This window comes from Lepus europaeus, chromosome 2, assembly GCF_033115175.1.
Source record: "Lepus europaeus isolate LE1 chromosome 2, mLepTim1.pri, whole genome shotgun sequence".
Taxonomy (NCBI): Eukaryota; Metazoa; Chordata; class Mammalia; order Lagomorpha; family Leporidae; genus Lepus; species Lepus europaeus.
In genome coordinates, this window is record NC_084828.1 from 96255117 (window position 1) to 96277997 (window position 22881).

At 44.2% G+C, this 22881-nt stretch overlaps 2 protein-coding genes across 4 annotated transcripts in view; both read right to left on the bottom strand.

Annotated features, from left to right (window-relative positions):
- Positions 1 to 2990: 2990 nt before the first annotated feature.
- Positions 2991 to 9156, bottom strand: CRYGS (crystallin gamma S). The gene is made up of 3 exons (XM_062177671.1): positions 8884 to 9156; positions 3687 to 3929; positions 2991 to 3350 (listed from the first exon to the last, which is right to left on the bottom strand). The coding sequence occupies exons 1-3, from the start codon at positions 8902 to 8904 to the stop codon at positions 3075 to 3077; spliced, it is 540 nt and encodes a 179-aa protein (XP_062033655.1). The 5' UTR covers positions 8905 to 9156; the 3' UTR covers positions 2991 to 3074.
- A 2088-nt stretch (positions 9157 to 11244) lies between these two features.
- Positions 11245 to 22881, bottom strand: part of TBCCD1 (TBCC domain containing 1) — a 37896-nt gene continuing 26259 nt past the window's right edge. For 2 of the 3 annotated variants that reach the window (XM_062211187.1, XM_062211176.1), the window contains exons 7-8: positions 18904 to 19054; positions 11246 to 12041 (exon numbers count right to left, since the gene is read on the bottom strand). In XM_062211187.1, the coding sequence (XP_062067171.1) occupies positions 18925 to 19054 (130 nt within the window). In that variant the 3' untranslated portion in view covers positions 11246 to 12041; positions 18904 to 18924. Of the gene's footprint in view, positions 12042 to 18903; positions 19055 to 22881 lie in introns of all 3 variants that reach the window. The other variant, XM_062211197.1, reaches the window with a different exon arrangement.

The following is a 22881-nucleotide window of genomic DNA, read 5'->3' on the forward strand; positions in this document are numbered from 1 at the left end:
CGTTGGCTTGCAGTGGTTTTGTTGTTCTTTGTTTGCAACATGTAATGAAATGCCTATCTGCAGGAAATGCATTCCCGTTCCCACGGCCTGGACCACTCCCTGTGCTCTTAGCTCCATGTCACTTGCCCTGCCTGAAGTAGGCGTGCCGATTTACTAAATGAATAGTTACACTGAATTTTAGGCAAATGACAATTTCTTAGTGATGTCCCATGCATTACCTGGGCTCTAATGATACTGCGTTTGTATTCTAATACTTGGGATTTACTGTATTTAATCCAGCAAAAACCCTACTCTGGAGGCTTTACACGCGGCCCTGGGTGTTTCACTGTGAGGTGGTGATGTTCTCCGACTGGCACATTTCCAGAGAAACACCTGGCATGGCAGCAGGGCTGAAATGACTTTAGGCGCCTGCTCATTGAGATTCCTCCATTTCAGAGCGACAAAAGGTAGGAGGTAACTGAATAGGCAGGTGCTGTTCTGGGTGTGGTTAACAGGTACAATGCTGGCTTCTTGTTCTAACAACAGCAGAAAGAGCTGAGATGGACTGACAGATGAGGACATCAAGTGTTGTTTTGACCTCTCATAACAAATCTCCCAGACGAATTCCTGTAAGTCCAAGTTGATCGGTGTGTGTGTCAGCTGGGGAGGAGGGTGGCGAGCTTTCTGGATGAGCGAATGAAGCAAGAGGCATTTAACACCCCCGAACGATCATTGTTTTTATCTGTCAAAAGCCATCTTCTGTGGTGGTTAGTCATCCTGACACGTGTTTGCCTATCCTGCTGCCAGAATGTTTTTCTGGTTGTTTTGAACAGACTGTGACCAGCTCGCCAAGGAACACAGCGGCAGTTGGTATGAGAGAAGAGGCTGACGCTAACTTTCTCTTTATCACAGCCTCTTTGCTTGGTGGGAAGTGAGGGGCAGGGACCTCTGAGGTCACTTCCAGAAATTGTGCCATTAAAACTAAGTGGCGAGGCCAGCGCTGTGGCACAGTAGGTTAATCCTCTGTCTGAAGCAGCAGCATCCCATATGGACACCAGGTTGAGTCTCAGCTGCTCCTCTTCCCATCCCGCTCTCTGCTATGGCCTGGGAAAGCAGTGGAAGATGGCCCAAGTGCTTGGGCCCCTGCACCCATGTGGGAGACCCGGAAGAAGCTCCTGGCTCCTGGCTTCAGATCGGCCCAGCTCCAGCCATTGTGGTCATTTGGGGAGTGAACCAGTAGATGGAAGACCATTCTCTCTGTCTCTCCCTCTCACTGTCTGTAACTATACCTCTCAAATAAGTAAATAAAATCTTAAAAAAAAAAAAAAAACAACTAAGTGGCAGCAGCCTGTGGTCACTTGGCTTTCAGTGTGCTCCTTCTGTCGGCTAGAGCTTGCAATGGGACTAACGGGACTTGAGAGAGCACCTGGCTCAGTTCTCGTTTTGGACGTAAGGACAGTCAGCTCCGTGGTGGGACGACGAGCTCCAGGCCTGGTGGCTGCAGGCAGCTCGTGGGCTTTGAACTCTGCACAGTTCAACAGCTGGCTTCTGCTCCTCTCCTTGCTTCACTGCGCCTCCCTCCCTCCCTCCCTCCCTCCCTCCCTCGCACCCACTTTTCTCAGACGCTCTCACAAAATACAGGGCATATAACAAATGAAAACATCCGGGGGAGAGTATACACTGCAGTGGAGCACACACAGAGGGAGGTTTAGCAATGCAAATTCGTCCTGGGGAAAAGACCCTAGAAGACTTGGGCTTTGGCGCCTCCTTGAAAGGCAGGTGCATCCAGCATGCGCCCAGGTTTATGCAAATGCTCACTCCAGTGATGCTGTTTGTTCAGCACTCTCCTCTTCATCCAGATTAAGTAATGAAATCTCAGGGTTATTCAAAGCAAGCATCACTCACCTAAGCAACACTTCACCATAGCGAAGTAGGATCAAATTGTCTACCATGCTCTTTCTTTTCACAGAGAACTCGAGCTTACTGTTGAGACGGAACTGACCCAAGTCTCGGAATCTTACACAAAGGACTGCAGGTGACTGAGAGCTGTGCTATCTTCAAGCAATGACCCTGTCCTCACTGGTTATTCTTTTCTTTTTTTTTTTTTAAGATTTATTTATTTATTTGAAAGGCAGAGTTACAGAGGGGCAGAGAGAGAGGGAGAGAGACAGAGAGAGAGTGTGTTAATCTGTCTTCCATCGGTAGGTTAACTTCCCAAATGGCTGCAACAGGCCAGGGCTGGGCCAGGCTGAAACCAGGAACCAGGAGCTTCTCCTGGGTCTCCCACACAGGTGCAGGGGCCCAAGCACTTGGGCCATCTTCCACTGCTTTCCCAGGCCACAGCAGAGAGCTGGACTGGGAGTGGAGCAGCCAGAACTTGAACCGGTGCCCATATGAGATGCCGGCACGGCAGGTGGCAGCTTTACCCACTCTGCCACAGTGCCGGCCCCCTACTGGTTATTCTTGACAGGTATTCTGTTTCCTCAGCTGGACCCTCAGAAGACCCTGTCCTTTCTACTTTTTAAATTTTTCAAGGGCTTTCGCTTACATTCCACACACAGATCTCTACTAACATGCATGGAGCGAATGAGATGGAAATGAAAAGAACAGTGGCCTTTGATGCAGAAGTAGCCTGGACCAAACTCTGACTCCTCCATTCATTCACCAGCTGGTGAACTTGGCCAAGTTTTTAGACCAAGTCTCACTTCCCTGAGAAATCACCTCTCTTCCAGAGCTGCGGAGAGAAAATGGGGTAATGTAGGCACTCAGTGGATGGCAGTCACCATTGCTGTGCCTGTTGCCTTGGTGTCGACCAGAAGGAAAAGGAACTGCCACATAGCACTAGGGGTTTATATCCTTTTAATGCAGCCCCAGTTTGTTTGGCCCAAAGATCTAGACTGGAAATCTGACAAATGAGTTGCTTTATGCAACTGTTTGCTGTAACGGGCGCTGCACGGCAGATCCCAGAAAGCATTTAAGAGAGGTGTGACAATCAGCAGTGGGATGCATGTCAATTATTTTATTTAGGATGTCTATTTGGACCACAAGGCTAGCCAGCATTCAGACCCCAGGAGGAGGCCCACGGCTCCGTCCCATCACGACTCCACGATGCGGCGGAACGACTGCACGGCCGGGGACACCGCACCCCAGTCGACGGGCTTCCGGTACTCCTTCTTGTCCAGCAGGTACTGCCTGCCACGGTAGTTGGGCAGCTCGTAGAAAACCCAGGCCCCGTCAAGCACCTTACAGGAGTGGACCTCTCGCATGTGAAACTGCTCCATGATGGAGGGGCAATCTTCAGTGGTCTCATACATCTGACCGTTAAAATCCCCCTTCTCAAAGATCTGAATCTTATACTGGCCTCCGCTAGACTGGAAACAAAAACCAGGCGGACACAAACAGCAACCATTACGGAAATCACCGGCGGCTCAAGAACTGGGAGCAGTCTGCTTCAGAACTTCTGAGCCCGGAAGCTCCAGGAGCTGAACCCCACCCCCACCTCCCACTGCAACAAAGCCAAGTGTGATTCCGCATAATCCCCAGAGAGGAAGAGAAAGCCCCACCCAAGCAACGAGTGCATTCGGTCTTGCAAAGAACTAATCTAACATTGTATTCAGCAGCCGCCAAAAGCCAGCCAGCCAGCAAGAGGTAGGAAAAGTTGGACGTAAAGGCAAAGAGAGCCAGCCCGTGTGCGCCCCCCGCCTCACCAGGTGGAGGGCTCTGCAGGAGCTGAGGCGGTCGTTGAGGCCCATCCAGCGCTGGTACTCCGGGTAGTCCCCCTGAGGTAAGATGTACATGTACCCGGCAAAGTCGGGCCTCTCGTACACCGCCCAGGTGCCTCCCTCCACCCTGATGGAGTTGCAGCGGCTCAGGAAGGTGTGGAAGTCCGAACAGTCACAATCGCAGTCATAACGGCGGCCCTGAAAATTCTTGTCTTCGTAGAAGGTAATCTGGAATACAGGACAAACGGAACTGAGTGGGGGTGCCTTTAGCCACAGAAGAAACAAATATTCGGAACATACGGCCAGTTGTAGAAATTCCTTTCACCTCAGTTCTGAGAGAATACGTGATCCGACCTGGCCTCATGTTTGCTCTCTCACAGGCAACTTCACTTGTTATCAGTAGGAATGAAGGTTCAACATGAAGCAAAACACGTGAGTGCTTTCATACAAACCAGCAGTTTATTGTCAAGTTCTCGGCTTCTTCCTGGATGGTCCCACAGCCCTCTGTACTTAGCGCATTACATTATAAACAACACGTCTATGTATCTATCCCTCCCGTCAGACTTGTACCAGGCTTCTTCCAAGGGAGGGACCACATCTAATTTAACATGGATCTGCTGTGCCCAGCACTCGACAAACTCTCAACAAGTGCTTGATGCAAATGAGCTCCAAATGCAGAAATCCACGCCAGGTAATATGGAAGATATAATAGAGAAAAAATAAAATTGATTTTTGCTTCAGAGAGCTTATTTCAGATGGACACTATACAGAGCACACACAAAGGAACAACTTCTTATGACTGTATTATTAATGTATGGCCAGCAGAGTAGCTGTGAAGTAGTAGGATAACAAGGCAAGAGGCGTCTGGCTTCAAGCTCTTAGCAAGCTTCTACCACAATGCCTGAGGGGAGCCTCTGATGGCAGCCATGGGAAATAATGAGCCAGAAATAATAATCCTGGACTCCAGAGCTACAGCCTCACAGTCACCCCCACCGCCTTAATCAACTCACCTGTCCGGGTGTCAGCTTCCGGTTTGCCAAATGCAAGGACTAGAGAGCAACTTGGAAGTCCTGACTGTAAAGCAAAACTCAGGAGCTTTTCTGGTTGAAACGGAAGATAGAACTCCCAGGACTCCTAGGTATTCCCAAAGTAACTTCTAAAAACCTCCGAGAAAGCCACAAATGGACTACAAAGTTTGTCCCTTCTTGCTCAGTAGTTCCACAATCTAAGATCAATTCTAAATTATACTTTGAAGCCAAACCGCAAGTGTCATAGGCTGCAGGGGACCAATTTCCTGGCACTATGCCGCCACCTTGTGGATGATTTGCTTTATTGATTTAAAAGAAACAAAAACAGTGTGAGAGCCAGGTAATCAAGCAGGTGTTTTACAGAGGCAAAGAAAACGGGACAAGCATGTTCAAAGGAAGGAGTAAAAGAAAGTGGCCCCTTGTAAGGACAATAAGTAGTCCACCAAGCCTGCATTTGACTAAGGGATGAAGACGTGGGAAATAAAGTCAGAAAAGTGAATCAGGAGCCATGCTCAAATTTCTTCGGTGATTACGTGGGAGTGGTACAGAGTAGTTTGCACCTGGAAGTAGATGTTTGGTATGGGCCAAGGCAAGAGATGATGAGGTCCGACCAAAAGGCACTGCAGTGTGGCTGAGGATGAGGAAGAAGCACGTGTAAGGAAAGGAGGAAGAAACTTTGAAAGACTCACCAAAGGGCACACCCTGGCTGACGTTTTCTAGAGAGTAACACGTAAGAACTTTGTCCTTCCAGCTTCACCTTTCCCTCTTTACTCTTTTGTTTCTCTCCACTCTCTTACTTCTTGTTCCCTGAGTTTCCTTTCCAGGGGCTGGTGTGGCACAGTGGGTTAAGCTGCTGCCTGTGCTACTAGCATCCCACATGAGCACTGGTGTGAGTCCTGGCTGCTGCACCTCCAATCCAGCCCCCTGCTAATATGCCTGGGAAGGCAGCGGAAGATGGCCAGTAACTCTGCCTTTCAAATAAATTTTTAAAAAAGCTTCCTTTCCCTTCCTGTCCTGAATTATCTACTTCATCCCTTTCCCTTTTCCCAAATGTGTTCTTCAGCTTCCTCCCCCATCCTCACATGGCAAAGATGGAGAAGAGTAGAGGACTTCAGTTTATGGATGAAGAACAACAACAACAAAAATCCCAGCACCACTACTTACTGGCTATATGACTGTGGACATTTAGCCTTCCCTAAGGTTTCTACCTGCAAACTGGGATACCAATATCCACTGTGGCGGTACGGCCTGAGGATCCAATGGGATAACGTCCATAGAGCACTCCGTTTAATGAATGACTTGTGATTGCCAGTAAGCTTTTGCTACACTTGTTTCAGGTGAAGTGAAGTGGCTTGCCCAAAGTTCCCAGCAGTTGCAGGTAAGTCAGTGGACCGCAGTGCAAAACTCCTGCCTAGGGGTCTGTGGCTGCCTTCCTGTCTGCACGGCTAGCTCCGCTTAACACGGCATTTACCCTGGTACACACTGAGGCCCCGGGGCTTCTCCCACCGCCTGTGGAGAGGGCTTTAGAAAAATCCAGTAACTTCTCTAAGAACAGATGGATTTGGGGCAGCGCTGTGGCGCAGTGGGTTAACACCCTGGCCTGAGGCGCCAGCATCCCATATGGGTGCCAGTTCTAGTCCTGGCTGCTCCACTTCCAATCAGCTCTCTGCTATGGCCTGGGAAAGCAGAAGATGGCCCAAGTGCTTGGGCCCCTGCACCCACGTGGGAGACCCAGAGGAAGCTCCTGGCTCCTGGCTTTGGATTGGCACAGCTCCGGCCGTTGTGGCCATCTGGGTTGTGAACCAGTGGATGGAAGACCTCTCTCTCTCTCTCTCTCTCTCTGCCTCTCCTCTCTCTGTGTAACTCTGACTTTCAAATAAATAAATAAATCATTAAAAAAAAAAAAGAACAGGTAGATTTGAAATTCTGTAGTCCATATACTTAATTTGCCTTTGGTTTCTGACAAACTGTTCATGCAAACAGAAGCTTGGCCAGGGATGCGCAATGAAGAGTGAGATCAATATCACGCTTCACTTCCTTGTTTCTCACCTTCACTGCCCTCTGCACATTTGCCGGACTGAGATCAATATCCGAGAAGTGGAAATACACACAGCACTCTACAAGGTCACCACCTATTCACCCCCTCACTCCCGCCCCCGCCCGATGGACCAGCAACCACCCCAAGATTGAATCCAGTCGCGCATCATGTTGCTCTGAGATCCAGGACCAAGCTCCCCTTCCAACTCTCAGAGCCAGACAATGTTGCACCTAGATATAATGGATTTCTGAGGAACCACCATGAAATGAAGCCTACTCTATCGTCAGCTGAGAAAATTTGACCTCTGGACCCCTTCCCCAAAAAAAAAATCACAGCGAAGGCTAAGAAATATGTAGATTTTCCTAGAAATTATTACAGAATCCCCAACATTTTCAAACTTTTTAAAAATAGCCTACAAATCCAAAAACAACAGAAAGAAAACTGACTTGAGTATCCCTGAAGTAACAAAAATATGCTTAGTGAAATCCATTCCTTTCACCAAGCTCTGATTAAACTGCTAGCAAGGTAATGGAAAGAGAGAAGCAACAAGAAGTCATTGACTGTGTCCCTCGGCCTATCTAACAGGTTATTTAACCAGATAAGCAGCCCAGCTCCGGGAACTAAAGGAAATACACTGCTCCCACTCCGGAGAGCTTTGCAAGCAGGGCACGTCAGCATCTGCCCGGGCGGGCGGTTAGGCACAGCTTTCCTGCAGGCGTGGGGAGGCTCCTCAAAGGACGCCAAGTGCTTCAGCAGGATGTGCGTGGCAGATTTTCCAGAACCTCAGAGCACTAAAGACACTGCTTCTCTCTCCAGACCTTCCAGACGACAAGGATGGTGATCAGTTCTACTTTCCACGTGGAAAAAAAAAACCACGCATTAACCAATTACATTATGTATTACTAGGTACTTCTTAGCACGATGCCAGGGGAAGTAGACAACTCGGCCTGTGTGGAGTTTTGCAAAGGTGTTTGGTGTGAACCTAAACACGAGGAAGGAATCGGACAAGTGCAGATGCAGCGCTTGCTACAAGACACCTGTTCCAGACTTTGAAAAATGTCAGTGTCTCAAAAACTACAGAAAGTGAGAGGTGGGGGATCATTCCGGATTTAAAAGGCTAAAGAGACAACAAATGCAATGTGTGATCTTTGGCGCTCCCATCAAGAGAAAAGCTGGCCAGCTCCAAGGGTACTTTTGAGAACAACTGGAGAAAATGTGCAGAGTCTGAATATGGCTTATATTTATGATAAATCTTAGGAATCAGGATACCATGTTTACATATAGGGGAATTCCTAATTTTTAGGAGCACACGCCCAAATACTTAAAACAAAAGTATAATAAGTATGCTATTTTTTCAAATGCTGTAGTGAAGAGCCGGAGAAACCAAATATGGCAAAATATTAACCATTGGAATATATATGTGAAGCATATACAAGTATTCATTCCATATTTTCATTTTTATTCTCTCAAGAGTTGATGGATTTGAAAATTTCTAATTTGTTGCCTTAGGCTCACTGGGGAATGGAAGAGCTAAAAATAGAATAAAAGGTCTATTCCCTCATTCCCAAAGCCCTGCGACGTCAATTTCCAGCCCAGCAATTATGAGCCCAGTATTTCAGAGGCAGTTTCCCTAATGTGAACGAGAACTCTGGGGAAAGGGTAAGAATCGCTGTCTGAAGGAGGAACAGGGATGTCATTCACCTTATTTGCCTATCCTGCGTGGTCTATAAGAACACTAGTGGTTGAGACTAAATTTCAGAAACAGTTAAGCGACTGCTGAAAGCTTTCTACTCCACATAATCTTTATCAGCATGTTCCATTCCTGTGGAGGAGATTCAGGGAAGAACAGTGGCTGGAAGGCAGAAATCATAATGCTATTTACACATCATCTGTATAGTATTCCACATAGCACCATATGTAAATCCTTAGTAAAGTCTTTGGAAATTCTATTAAAGTAGGAAATACAATAAATATGTCATTTTCTCTTTACCCCGGTCTCGGATCACTATCATACTCACCTCTGGGCAATGAAGCAAAAGCTTTTCTCCTCACTTCTGTCAACATACCATTAGGTGAAAAGTGGGTAGGCTGAAAGTCAGTATGACTATTGACTTACCTTTGTTCCAGTTTTAGACATTTTCAGTTCATAGATTGGTTTCCCCAGTGCTGAGAAATCCAGGGGTAGCTACAGGGAGTCAGAGGCACACACACATTTATAGTGGGCTGGTTTCAAACCAAACATTTGCTTAGTCATGAGAATTGGATCCAAAAATTGAGTCAGTCATTTGGAGGCTATTGATGGTTTCTAGAAAAACAATTGGGATTATGAAATAAAGCAAAGCTTCACTACCCCCTTTAATGCTTACCAAGCCCTGTGGCACTATAAGCTTTGCTGAGTCAAGATACCAAATCCCAGCCAAAGTTTTGAAAATTAAAAACAAGTTCTCTATACCCTGGGCAATTTGTTTTTTGTTTTTGTTTTTTTTTTTTTTTTTTTGCAAGTGGCCTCTTTGAAATGTCTAGCGTATTTTTTTTCTTCAGCAAAGCTATAAGCTTTAGTAAGTCAAAAGACTACCCTCTACTTCTGGACAAAAGTAAAATGTTCCAAAGGCAAGAACACTTTATGACAACAAAAGGCAATGCATGATCTTGTGTTTGGGGTACAAATCACTATAATGGACATTTCTGGGACAATTAGAAAAAAATTTTAGGGGCAGGTGTTAGGCACAGTCGTTACATTGTTTGGGATGCCAGCGTCCCACAGTGGAGTGCCTGACTTCAAGACCTGGCTCCACTCCTGAATCCACTTTTCCGCCAGTGTACACCCTGGGAAGGCAGTAGGGATAGCTCAAATAGTTAGGTGCATTGTGACCCATGTGAGTTCCTGGCTTCAGTCTGGCCCAGCCCTAGCTTTTGTGGGCATAAAGGGAGTCAATCAGCAGATGGGAGATCTGTCTGTCTCTCTGCCTTTCAAGTAAACTTTAAAAAAAAAAATGTAATATGGTCTATATAGAATCTTATTATACCTATGTTTAATTTCCTGAATTTGATCATCTTGGTATGACTAGGTAAAAGCCTATCTTTGATTTTAGGAGATACATGTTAACATATTTAGGGTAAAGATCCAAAATGTCTGAGACTTACTCTCAAATTGTTAAACAAAAGTAAAATACCATATAGAGGGGGAAGCTTTGTGGTGCAGTAGGTCAGACTACCACTTGTGATGCCAGCATCCCATATCAGAGTGCTGGTTTCTCTGCTTCCAATTAAGCTTCCTGCTAATGTGCCTGGGAAGGCAGTGGATGGTGGCCCAAGTGCTTGGACTTCTGCCACCCATGTGGGAGACCTGGATGGAGTTCCTGGCTCCTGACTTTGACCTGGCCCAGTCCTGGTTGCTGCTGCCATTTGGAGATTGAACTAGCAGATGGAAGATCTCTCGATCATATTTAAAACAACAACAACAACAACTACAGAAGAGTGGTAAAGTATGGCAAAATGTTAACAACTGGTAAATCTACACAAAGGGTATGTGGAAGTTCACTGACCTATTTTTTTTTTTAATTTATTTATTCAAAAGGCAAGAGATAAAGAGATCTTCCATCTTCACTTCCCAAATGGCCACAATGGCTGGAGTTGAGCTGATCCAAAGCCAGGAGCCAAGAACTTCTTCTGGGTCTCCCACTTGGGTGCAGGGGCCCAGGGACTTGAGTCATCTTCTGCTTTCCCAGGCCATAGCAGAGAGCTGGATTGGAAGTGGAGCAGCCAGGACTCGCACCAGCTGGGATGCTAGCACTGCAGGCAGTGGCTATACCAGCTACACCCCAGCGCCAGTCCCAACTGACCTATTCTTACAACTGTTCTTTCACAACACAAATTAAAAAAAAAAAAAAAAAAAAAAAGAGAGAAAAAAAAGAACTCAAATCAACAAGGTTACCACAGTATGCAGAAAGAGAACTACTAAAGAACTCCTGAATTTGCAAAGGGTTAGCTAAGCACAACTTGCTTCCTATTTTGTATTCTTTCCTGCCCTTGATATCATATTGACTCCTGTTCAAAGAACATTTTTTAGACCTTAATACATGTATATCTCTGGGGGTGAGATTACATCTGATATAAACTCAAAGAAACAACAAATCAACTATTCTCCACTTTAATTTTCCTGGTCAAGTATATTCTATTCAAAAGTATCTTCCTCATGTTTTTATTAACAAAAGCTATACAACAAATATATTTACAAATAGGAGATCTGTAAGATGTATTATAGTCAATTCAAAACATGGCAAATATGCCTAGATATGAGGATTCCTAGGAAACAAAACACATATTTAGTTTTCTGAATTTCTAAACTTTAAAAAAAAGCATCTGGTTAATATAATAAATTTCATTAACATACAACAATTTCCAAAACACACATACTATTCCAGTGTTTATTTGGTAAAAACTTCAGTTAGAATTAACAAATATTCTGAGGAATAATTTTCACTTTAGAAGCAGCAGCCCTTTTTTGATATAATTACTAATTAAATGTCCAAGTATACGAATCAATGTTGTTCAACAATCAGATTTCATTTCATTAACTTGATCATATTTCCTTTATCTGAAAGAACAGGCTTACCCAATCAAACATAAACTTTACTTTATATAATGTCACAGAATGACACTGAAAAGTTTTGAGAATTAAAAATATTTTTTATTAAAAGGAGCAAACTACTTTTTCAAGCTTACTGAAAATTTGAAACAGGAAATACAAAATAAAGACCTTACACAATTCCATTAAGTTTCATACTTTAAGATTAAAATATCTTTGTATAAAACTATCTCTGCTATTTTTAAATACCAACAAATCATACTTTCATTCTAAGTATTTTTTCAGAGTAGTAATTTCCTTTTAAGTAGTTACAAAGAACTAAAAAACCCTTTTTGACTCCAGAAAGGAAGTAATCCTTTCATAATACAAATTAAAATATAAATACAACTGTAAACCTATAATTACATTAATATTAACATATATACTATGGGGCTGCCTTCATCAACTTTATCAGTTTAGCATCAGAAAGATGAGTGTTCTGATGTTCTGTAAGCAATATGTTCACTAGAAAGTCAGAAACTGAGCTAAAATTCAACCTGAACAGTAACAACTGAGTAGGGAATGGCAATAAGGAAATGACTTAAACAGAAAAAACCCCTTGAAGTCTCCTGAGCAGGAAGAGCATCTTCCCCATTTAGTTCTCAGATGAGAACACCGTCCTCCATCCATCCTCTGCTTTTAGGGCCCTGAAGATAAAAAAAAAAAAAAAAAAAAAAAGAAAGAAAGAAAAATGAATATTAATCACTTTCTTTTGCCTTCATATAAATAATAAGGAAAAAAACCTTATGTTTACAAATCACATAAACTATCAAGGTCAGATAATAGTTTAGAATGATAACATACAGAAAGTTTAAAGTTAATTTTCTCTTCTTTTTAAGATTCATTTACTTATTTCAAGGTCAGAGTTACAGAGAGAGAGAGAGAGGGAGGGGGAGAGAGAGAGAGACAGAGAGAGAGCTTCCTTCTGCAGGTTCATTCCCTAAATGGCGCAACTGCCGGAGCTGGGCAGGTCCAATGCCAGGAGCCAGGAGTCTCTTCTAGGTCTCCCACATGGGTACAGGAGTCCAAGGAGTTGGGCCACCTTCTGCTGCTTTCCCAGGTGCATTAGTAGGGAGCTGGATCAGAAATAGAGCAGCTTGGATGTGAATTGGTGTCCATATGGGATGCTGGTGCTGCAGGCAGTGGCTTTAACTTGCTATGTCACAGTGCTGACCCAATATACTTCTCTTTTCTAAGCGTCACATTAATTGGCAAGCTAGGAGAATTAAACTTTTTTTTTTTTTTTTTTTTTTTTGACAGGCAGAGTGGACAGTGAGAGAGAGACAGAAAGAAAGGTCTTCCTTTGCCATTGGTTCACCCTTCAATGGCCGCCACGGCTAGCACGCTGCGGCCGGCACACCGCGCTGATCCCAAGGTAGGAGCCAGGTGCTTCTCCTGGTCTCCCATGTGGGTGCAGGGCCCAAGCACTTGGACCATCCTCCACTGCACTCCCGGGCCACAGCAGAGAGCTGGGCTGGAAGAGGGGCAACTGGGACAGAATCTGGTACCCCAACCGGGACTAGAACCCGGTGTGCCGGCGCCGCAAGGCGGAGGATTAGCCTATTGAGCCGCAGCGCCGGCCATAAACTATCTTAAAATTACAATTTTCAGATTTATAATTTTTTTAAGTTTTGTGAGGACACAGCTTTAACATTTTATATATATTTGTTTATTTGAAAGGCAGAGGCAGTCAGTCAGAGAGCTCCCATGTGATGATTCACTCTACAGATGTCCTCAACAGCCAGGGCTGAGCCAGGAGCTGGGAATTCTATCTGGGTCTCTCCTATGGGTGGCAGGAACCTAATTACTTAAGCCACCACATGCTGCCTTCCAAGATGCACATTCGCAGGAATTGGGTTGGGGGCTAGAGCTGGCACTGAAATCCAGGCACTCTGATACGGGAGGTGTATTAATTTCACTCCAGGCTCTTGTCTCGCACCAAGTCAGGCATTCTAAGTACAGACAAATATAAGTTACAAAAACTGAGAACAAATTTTATTTAAAAGATGAGAACGTGAGCACACCTATACATGTGAGCATGGGGTGCCCCACACAGAGAAGTACCCATTGTGAATGGGCAGTGGTCCAGACGGCCTACAATGAGGAGGGGTGGAGAGGGAAGAGGAAGGGCACCTGAGTAGCACCTGCAGCAGTCATCTGCTGCGGAAGAGACGGCCACCTCCCAGTAGCTGGCCACTTCTGTGAAGGGGGGTGGTGCCCGTACAAGCATGAGGCCACCTGGGAGTTACATGGCAGATCCGCAAATCCCACGTGGAGCTAAATATCCATTTGTTCATGGGGTCCCCCTTAGGATCCGAATGAATCAGATGCATCTCGGGAAAGGGGGCATTTTGACTGAGAAGTAGGACAGAACTGCATATGGAGGCTTGCAGCAACTTCTAGCTCAGCAGACCCACACTGCCTACCTGCCTATCCCACATCAGCAGGTGTCGCAGGTGGTATCCTAACTGCTGTGCCAAATGCCTGCCACAGATCCACAATTCTTAGTTTGATTCTTAGTTCTTATACCGACTAGACAATGAAATGCTTTTTTTTTTATTAAAGATACACTTTAAAAATAAACAATATATAAACAAGAATGTCTTTTTGAGAATTTGGAAAACTGAAGCTCCTTAAAATGTTAAACATGTGTCCCTACAGTTCTATCCCTAGGTATATACCCGTGAGAAATGGACATATATGTCTATACAAAACTATGTACACAGGGACTGGTATTGTGGTACAGCAGGTTAAGCTACCGCTTGCGAGGCCAGCATCCCCTATCAGAGCGCCAGTTTGAATCTCAGCTGCCTGACATCCAAACCAGCTCCTGGGCGCCTGGGAAGGCAGTGGAAGATGGCCAGGTGCTTCAGCCGCTGCCATTGGCTGGAGTTCCAGGCTCCTGGCTGCAACCTAGCCCAGCAGTGGATCTTGCAGCCATTTTGGAGTTAACCAGTTAATGAAGTTCTCTCTCTCTCTGTCACTCTGCCCATCAAATACATAAAATGTTGAAAAATAAGTAAAAGCCTGTACACAAATGTACAAAGCAGCAATATTCCTAATAGCTGAAAAATAGAAACAATCCAAATGTCTGTCAGCTGATGAACAGGTAAACCATATAATGGAATATTATCCAGCCATGAAAAAGAATGAAGTCCTGACACACGCTACAACATGGATGAACCTTGAAAACATGCCAAATGAAATAAACTAGTCATAAAACACGACGCTGGAGGATTCATTCCATTTACATGAAATATCTATATTGGGAGTTGGAAGAATGGAGATGGTCTTTATTTTGGGGGTAATGAAAATATTCTGGATTCATTAATGGCAAAGACTACATACACAAACTTGTGAGTTACTAAAAGCCACTAAATCCTTTCCCTTCAAAGGCAAATTTTAGGGTGCGGGAGCTGTGGCACAGCGGGTAAGGCTGCTGCCTGCAGTCCTGCCATCTCATATGGGTGCCAGTTTGCGTCCCGACTGCACTACTTCCGATCCAGCTCTCTGCTATGGCCTGGGTAGAAGATGTTCCAAGTCCTTAGGCCCTTGCACTCGTGTGGGAGACCCGGAAGAAGCTCCTGGCTCCTGGCTTTGGATCAGCCTAGCTCTGGCTGTTGTGGCTATTTGGGAAGTGAACTAGTGGATGGAAGACCTCTCTGTCTCTCTCTTTGCCTCTGCCTCTCTGCAACTCTGCCTTTCAAATAAATACATAAATAAATCTTTTCTTTTTAAAAAGGCAAATTTTATATTATGTGAATATCTAAAAAAAAAAAAAAGAAGTACATTTTCTTCCACCCTACATACCCAATCTCATTCCTCAAAGACAAACTCCATTTACAATTTCTTTATATCCTTTGAGAAATGTTTAGGCACGTAATCGGCACATAAATGTCTATGACGATCCCTATTTTTTCAAAACATAGGCAACATTTAAATTATTCTCCTAAGCTTAGAGATTATTCAGTATCAGCACATACAGATACACTTTATTTTTCTTAAAGGTACATTCTGTGACACAGACGAAATCAGTTCATCAGGCACCTAGCCTGTAGGGAGGAGCATCCGGCTTGTTTTCAGTCTACAGATATTTTAAAAGATGCTACAATGAACAATGTTTAAAAATAGATCTTCACAGGTTATAAAATTCCAGTTAGATAGGAGGAATAAGAGACCTACTGTAGAAAAGGTGACTATAGTTAATAACAGTATGCTGTATTCTTGAAAAATGCTGAGTAGATGTCAAGTGTCCTCACCATTAAAATGACAATTATTTAAGGTAATACATATGTTAATTGGGCATTCTACAGTGTGCATATATTACAAAACATCACATTGTACAGAATAAAGGTACAATTTTATCTATCAATTTAAAAAATTATAAATTAAACAGACCTTTATATTCATAAATATATCTATAAAATAAATTTTAAGAAATAAAACTGCTAAGTCAAAGAGTATTGGGGCCGGCGCCGTGGCTTAACAGGCTAATCCTCCGCCTTGCGGCACTGGCACACCAGGTTCTAGCCCTGGTTGGGGCACTGGATTCTATCCCGGTTGCCCCTCTTCCAGGCCAGCTCTCTGCTATGGCCCGGGAAGGCAGTGGAGGATGGCCCAAGTGCTTGGGCCCTGCACCCGCATGGGAAACCAGGAGAAGCACCTGGTTCCTGGCTTCGGATCAGTGAGATGCACCAGCCGTGGCGGCCATTGGAGGGTGAACCAATGGCAAAAAGGAAGACCTTTCTCTCTGTCTCTCTCTCACTATCCACTCTGCCTCTCAAAAACAAAACAACAACAAAGAGCATTGGTATTTTTAATTTTGATTTTGTCAAACTGGCCCCTAAAGAGGTAACGTACGTTTAAACTTCCCCCAGTGGATGAAATGTCTTGCAAGTGTGTGTACCACCAGTTTTTGATCGCTGCCAATCAAAAAACAGTAACTTTAATTTTAAAATTAAAGTATTTATGTCCATATTTCTCTATGATCTACTACCTATTCATTTCCTTCGTTTTTATTTTATTCAATTTTTAAAGGGACTTTATTTATTTAAAAGGTAGAGCAAGAGAGAGAGAGAGAGAGAGATGGAAAGACACAGAGAGAGATCTTCCATCTACTGGTTCACTCCCAAATGACTATAACAGCCAGGTTTGGGCCAGGCTGAAGCAAGGATTCAGGAAATCCATTCTGGTCTCTTATTTAGGTGGCAGGGATCCAAACACTTGGGCCATCCTAGGCTGCCCTCCCAGACACATTAGCAGGGAGCTGGATTGGAAACAGAGTAGCCAGGATTCAGACTGGCACTCAGATATGGGATACAGGCCTTGCAAGCAGAGGCAACCTGCTGGGTCACAAAGTCAGCCCTATGTCCTTTGTTTTTTGTTTTTTTTTTTTTTTTTTGACAGGCAGAGTGGATAGTGAGAGAGAGAGACAGAGAGAAAGGTCTTCCTTTTTGCCGCTGGTTCACCCTCCAATGGCCGCTGCAGCCGGTGCATTGTGCTGACCCGAAGCCAGGAGCCAGGTGCTTCTCCTGGTCTCCCATGCGGGTGCAGGGCCCAAGGACTTGGGCCATCCTCCACTGCCTTCCCGGGCCACAGCAGAGAGCTGGCCTGGAAGAGGGGCAACCGGGACTAGAACCAGGTGTGCCGGCGCCGCAAGGTGGAGGATTAGCCTGTTAAGCCATGGCGCCAGCCGTCCTTTGTTTTTCAATTGTTAGTCTTTAAAAATACTTTACAACAGCAAAGTAAACAGTTTCTATTTTTAAAAAGACTACCACGGGGCTGGTGCTGTGGCTTAACGGATAAAACTGCTGCCTACAGCGCTGGCATCCCATGTGGGCGCTGGTTCGTGTCCCGGCTGCTCCACTTCCAATCTAGCTCTCTGCTGTGGCCTGGGAAAGCACAGAAGATGGCCCAAGTCCTTGGGTCCTTGCACCCATGTGGGAGACCCTGAAGAAGCTCCTGGCTCCTGGCTTCGGATCAGCACAGCTCTGGCTGTTGCAGCCAACTGGGAGTGAACCAGTGGATAGAAGACCTCTCTCTCTCTTTCTCTCTCTGCCTCTCCTTCTCTGTGTAACTCTTTCAAATAAATCTTTAAAAAAAAATGACTATCACATATTTGGATAAAACTTAAGTAAATGTCTGTTTCTGTGTTCTCATCTGTTTAATACATGGTCTTCTAGTTGAAGTAGCACCTTGACATAGGGACTCCATTTTGGAGAACCTGAGACTCCATTCTGGGAAGGTGCCCCCCCACACCGTGAGACTCTGGTCTGAAACTATGATCTAAAACAGCTGGACAATAGCAGTCCACTACATCACACTTGGCAGAGCATAGAAACCCTCAGCATGATCGCTCAAGCTTGGAAGTGGATGGGCTACACCTGGGTTAATGATAAAAATGTAATTTGTCTATACATATGATTAAAACCAATACCTGGATTAATGTCAAGATTGTAATCGGAATTGTTAAGATTGTAACTGGTGTTGTCAAGATTATAATTGATACTAGTTTTGCATAGGTTTTAGGTCAGCTTGACCCTGGTAACCATGTATTCCACCCTGTTCCTAGCAACCATGAATTCCCCTCCCAATTTTGTGGTTTTGCCTTTATAAACCCTGTTGCTTTGGGCTTCAGGGTCGAGAGTTCTTTAGGGCATGAGCCCGCTCTCCACCACCGGCAATAAAGGACCATCAAATTTTATCAATGTGTGGAGCTCCTTTGTTTGCACTCGCTCAGGCACAACATAGTCTTAACCAATTTAATCAGTTCTACTAATGTATTACACTTACACATGCAATTAACAAAGATCAGTAAATTCACTAATTGTTCCGGGGCAGCTGGGAAAGAAGAAAGATATATTACAGAAGGGGAATAAAATGTAGAGCTATATGAGGGGGAAAGTAGTATCTTTAGACAGTACAACTTACGTCAAGCAAAAAAGCACAAAAGCTAACACTTAGGGGCTGGCACTGTGGTGGAGGTAAGGCACTGCCTGCAGCGTCGGCATCTCATATGAGTCCCGGCTGCTCCACTTCCAACCCAGCTCCCTGCTAATGACCTGGGAAATCAGTGGAACATGGCCCAAGTACTTCTTCCCCTGCACTCATGTGGTAAGCCCAGGGGAAGCACCTGGCTGCTGGCTTCGCCCAGCTCCTCAGTTGCGGTCATTTGTGGAGTAAACCAGCAGATGGAAGACCTCTTTCATCTCTGTCTCCCCTTCTCAGTCTGTAACTCTGCCTCTCAAAGAAATAAATAAATCTTTTAAAAAAGTAACACTTCATATTCATATTTGCTCAAAATTCTATAAACTCTGCCTGAATATTCTTGTTGGTTTCACTATAAAGTATGGTAAATATGAGTATTTAATAATCTGTGTACACTGGCTGGAGTGGTAGAAAGAAATCTAACAATGGTTGGTAACATAATACCGTGTGCACTGGTGTGTACAGGCTTGGAAGGATTCCCCCTAAGAGTCTGGCTGAAGTGGCTACATTAGAAATGCTTACCAGTGTTTCGACATAGGAGTCCTATCCTGCAGCTTGTTTGGAGGCTACTGTAGGGGGCACAAGGCTGTCCAGCTGTTGGCGATGTCCTGTATTAATCAACCATTCATAAAACTTGTTCTCCACAAGAACCTGGAACTGCTTCCTTTGATCCCTAAAATTTCAATGTAGAGCAAAAAGAATATGAAAACACTAATTCATATAAATTTTACTCCAAGTGACTACTCGATGCTTTAATGAGACAATGTTAAATAATTTTTTTCTAGTTATCTTTGTTCTTGCTTTGCTCAGAATACATTGGACTGACACACACACACAAAGAAAATAAATGGGCAGATACAATGCCTTCTTTATAAACTTACTGCCGTATGTTCACTCAGGACCAAGTGAGTGCTGGTTGGGGTTCTGACTGACAGGATAAATGTGTCAAGAAAAGAAATAAGGCTCCTAGTCAAGCAGGTTGATACTGCATGCCTACAGAGGGCACCATTCACACTGTGGATCGGATATTTTAGTAGAGAAAAATGACAAGTAAAATAAACAAAAGATACAAAATAAAGTAGCTCTAAGTGCCTTGGAGAACAACAGAGCAGGGTAAGGGAAAGGGGGATATCTGGATGCTATTTTGGCCAAAGAATGGACAAAAACGTCTCTAAGAAGACGGGTGAACAGAGGTGTATGAATGAAGAGATGGAAGAAGTTAAATGATTATCTGACAAGGATTACTAGCAGAAGAACAAAACTTACAAAGGCTATAAGGGGAGAATATAGAGGTCCTCAAAATGTGTATTATGAAAATATGTATTTCCCTTTTTTTGCACCAACAAATTTACCTTTTAATTCAGCTTCTTCATAAACTTTTTGAAGTTCCAGCATAGTTAGCAAGAGAACAAAGAAGAGTAGCTCCTGACCGCCAGGAATTAGCTTAGCACTACTAACAGGCCTTGGTGTAGTGAGGACGTGGCCTGGAACAATTCATTACAGCACCAACATCAGACAAGGCCATTCTGGGATGATGAGACACCAAGGTAAGAACCAAACCACTCTGCAATGCCACCTCAGTCTGGACAAAGTAATTCTTGTGAGGTCCAAAGCACAAAAACAACCAGTCACCCTTTCCTGGTTAACAAGTGCTGCTTCTGTACATTATAGCTTTAGCTTCACCAGATTCCTCCTGTCCTGAACATTATTAAGCTACTGTATCACAGTTACTTATTCTTGCTTCTGTGTAGCATCTGAATCCACAATGCGCTGCCTCCTACACCTCTCCCCCAAGTCACCTAACACAAACTCAAGTCTAATTATACTCCTGAGTTTTTTTTATTATTATTTAAATCGCTCTCCCTGTTCCTCAACCTTTTACTAAGATGAAACAGTTCTTTCCCTCCTTGGATCCAGTCAATACAATACACCTTTGTTTTACTGATGTCATTGGCCAGAGGCAATGACTAAGTAATAGCAAGAGGAGTGTTTTATCTTGGGATGGAGTGAATGAACAGAAGAATGGATGAAAATGAGGCAGAGAGAACCTGGTAGGTATGGTAAGGGTTTGGGATGTATTATGATGTATTATGAGAAGCTATGAGAAGGGGCAGAGCAGAGAAATGACATGGCCTAATTACTATCTTTTAAAATTTTATTTGAAAGTCAGAGTTACACACAGAGAAGGAGAGGCAGAGAGAGAAAGAGAGAGAGAGAGGGAGGGAGGGAGGCAGGGAGGGATAGGTCTTCCATCCGCTGGTTCACTCCCCAACTGGCCACAAAGGCTGGAGCTGTGCTAATAGGAAGCCAGGAGCCAGGAGCTTCTTCTGAGTCTCCCACAACAGGGCAGGGGCCCAAGGACTTGGGCCACCCTCTACTGCTTTCCCAGGTCATTGCAGAGCTGGATTGGAAGTGGAGCAGCCGGGACTCAAACTAGCGCCCATATGGGATGCCGGCACTGCAGGCGGCGGCTTTATCCACTACATCACAGTGTTGGCCCCCCCCCTAATTACTTTTTAAAGGCACTGGGGCATAACAGGTAAGGCCGTTATCTGTAGTGCCAGCATCCCAAATGGGAGCCGGTTTGAGTCCTGGCTGCTCCACTTCTGATCCAGCTCTTTACTGTGGCTTGGGAAAGCAGTAGAAGATGGCCCAAGTGCTTGGGCCCCTGCACCTTCATGGGAGCCTTGCAAGAAAAGCTCCTGGCTCCTGGCTTTGGATCAGAGCAGTTCCAGCCTTTGCGGCCAACTGGGGAGTGAACTAGCAGATGGAAGACTTCTCTCTGCCTCTCTGTGACTCTGCCTTTCAAATGAATAAATAAATCATACAGTCTCCAACTTATGATTTTTTTACTTTTCCAGGGTATGAAAATCACACACATCCAGTAGAAACCACACTTGGAGTTGGAATTTTGATCTTTTCCTGGACTAGCAATCCGCACTGTGACCCTCCTTTGTGATGTTAGACAGTGGCAGCCAGCAACAGCTCCCGGTAGCCATGCAATTGCGGGGGTAGGTGCTCTACATGGTGCTGTGTGGCTAAGCGCTGATGTTTGGGAGATCAGGTGTATTAAATGTATTTTCGACTTAATATTTTCAATTTCTGATGGGTTTATCAGAATGTGACCCCACCATGAATCAAGGAGCATCTGCATTTCCAGAGTTAAGCTGACGACTTTAATTGTTTCTAGTGTCTTCATGGATCTCACTGCTTGACAGCAATGATGCAGAGGCAACATTTATTATTACTGCTTACCATATTCCACACTCTACACATGTGTGTAAGCTTTTCACATGTGGAAGATGTACGCATCTAAGTACAAAAACCATTGGAACAACAAACTGCTTTAAAATTTTTTCCAATGATCATCTATATAATATTAGAATATTAATGAATTTTTTGACATGATACAACAATAAAGAAATTAAGTTGAAAGAAATTAAGACACTAGATGCATTTAAGGATCAAGCTGAGCAGGTGTGACTCCTGACCCCTGTGCGACTCTGGGTAAAGTATAAGGGAACTTCAAAACGTCTGTGGAAAAATGGAATTAAAAGTTTATTCTGGAACTAAAAATAAATTCATTTTGGTACAAAAACAAATTTGAAAATCATGCATAGATTTTCTTCATAATATGCATTTTCTACAATTTTTTTTTTTTTTTTTTTTGACAGGCAGAGTAGACAGTGAGAGAGAGACAGAGAGAAAGGTCTTCCTTCTCTGTTGGTTCACCCCACAATGGCCACTGCAGCCAGCGTGCTGTGGCCAGCACGCCGCGCTGATCCGAAGCCAGGAGCCAGGTGCTTCTCCTGGTCTCCCATGCGGGTGCAGGGCCCAAGCACTTGGGCCATCCTCCACTGCACTTCCAGGCCACAGCAGAGAGCTGGACAGGAAGAGGAGCGACCAGGACTAGAACCCGGTGTGCCAGCGCCGCAGGCGGAGGATTAGCCTATTGAGCCGCGGCGCCGGCCTACAAAATTTTTTACTTCTGCATTAATCCCTCCATTCTTCACTTCTACATTTGTAACAGGGTATTGTTTTGAAGAATAAATGAGTTAGTACTAGAAGGTATTTAGCAAAGTACTTGGCACATACTAAGTGCTCAGCACCTACTACCTATTATTATCATCATTGTCCTTATGTGACATGCTGGAATGAAAATAACTAATCCATAGCAATAATGTCTTAGTAGCTCAATCCGTGAGATTACAGACCAGGTGGAATGTTTATAACAATACTAGCAGTATTACAACAATGGACTTCCAGGTAAAGCATGTATTATGACTGCTAATGATCTTTATATTTTTTTCCCAAGTAACAACTGTTGCAAGGAATCTAAATGTTATTATTTAACCACATAATACATTTTCATTCCTTAATCTATTTGATGAGAACAAAGCTAAGAAAACACATACAGAAGATAATATGGCTAGATCAAGATATTTTTCAGTTACTATTTCTCTTAAGATGAAGTTAATATTAACAGATCAGGTCTCAAAT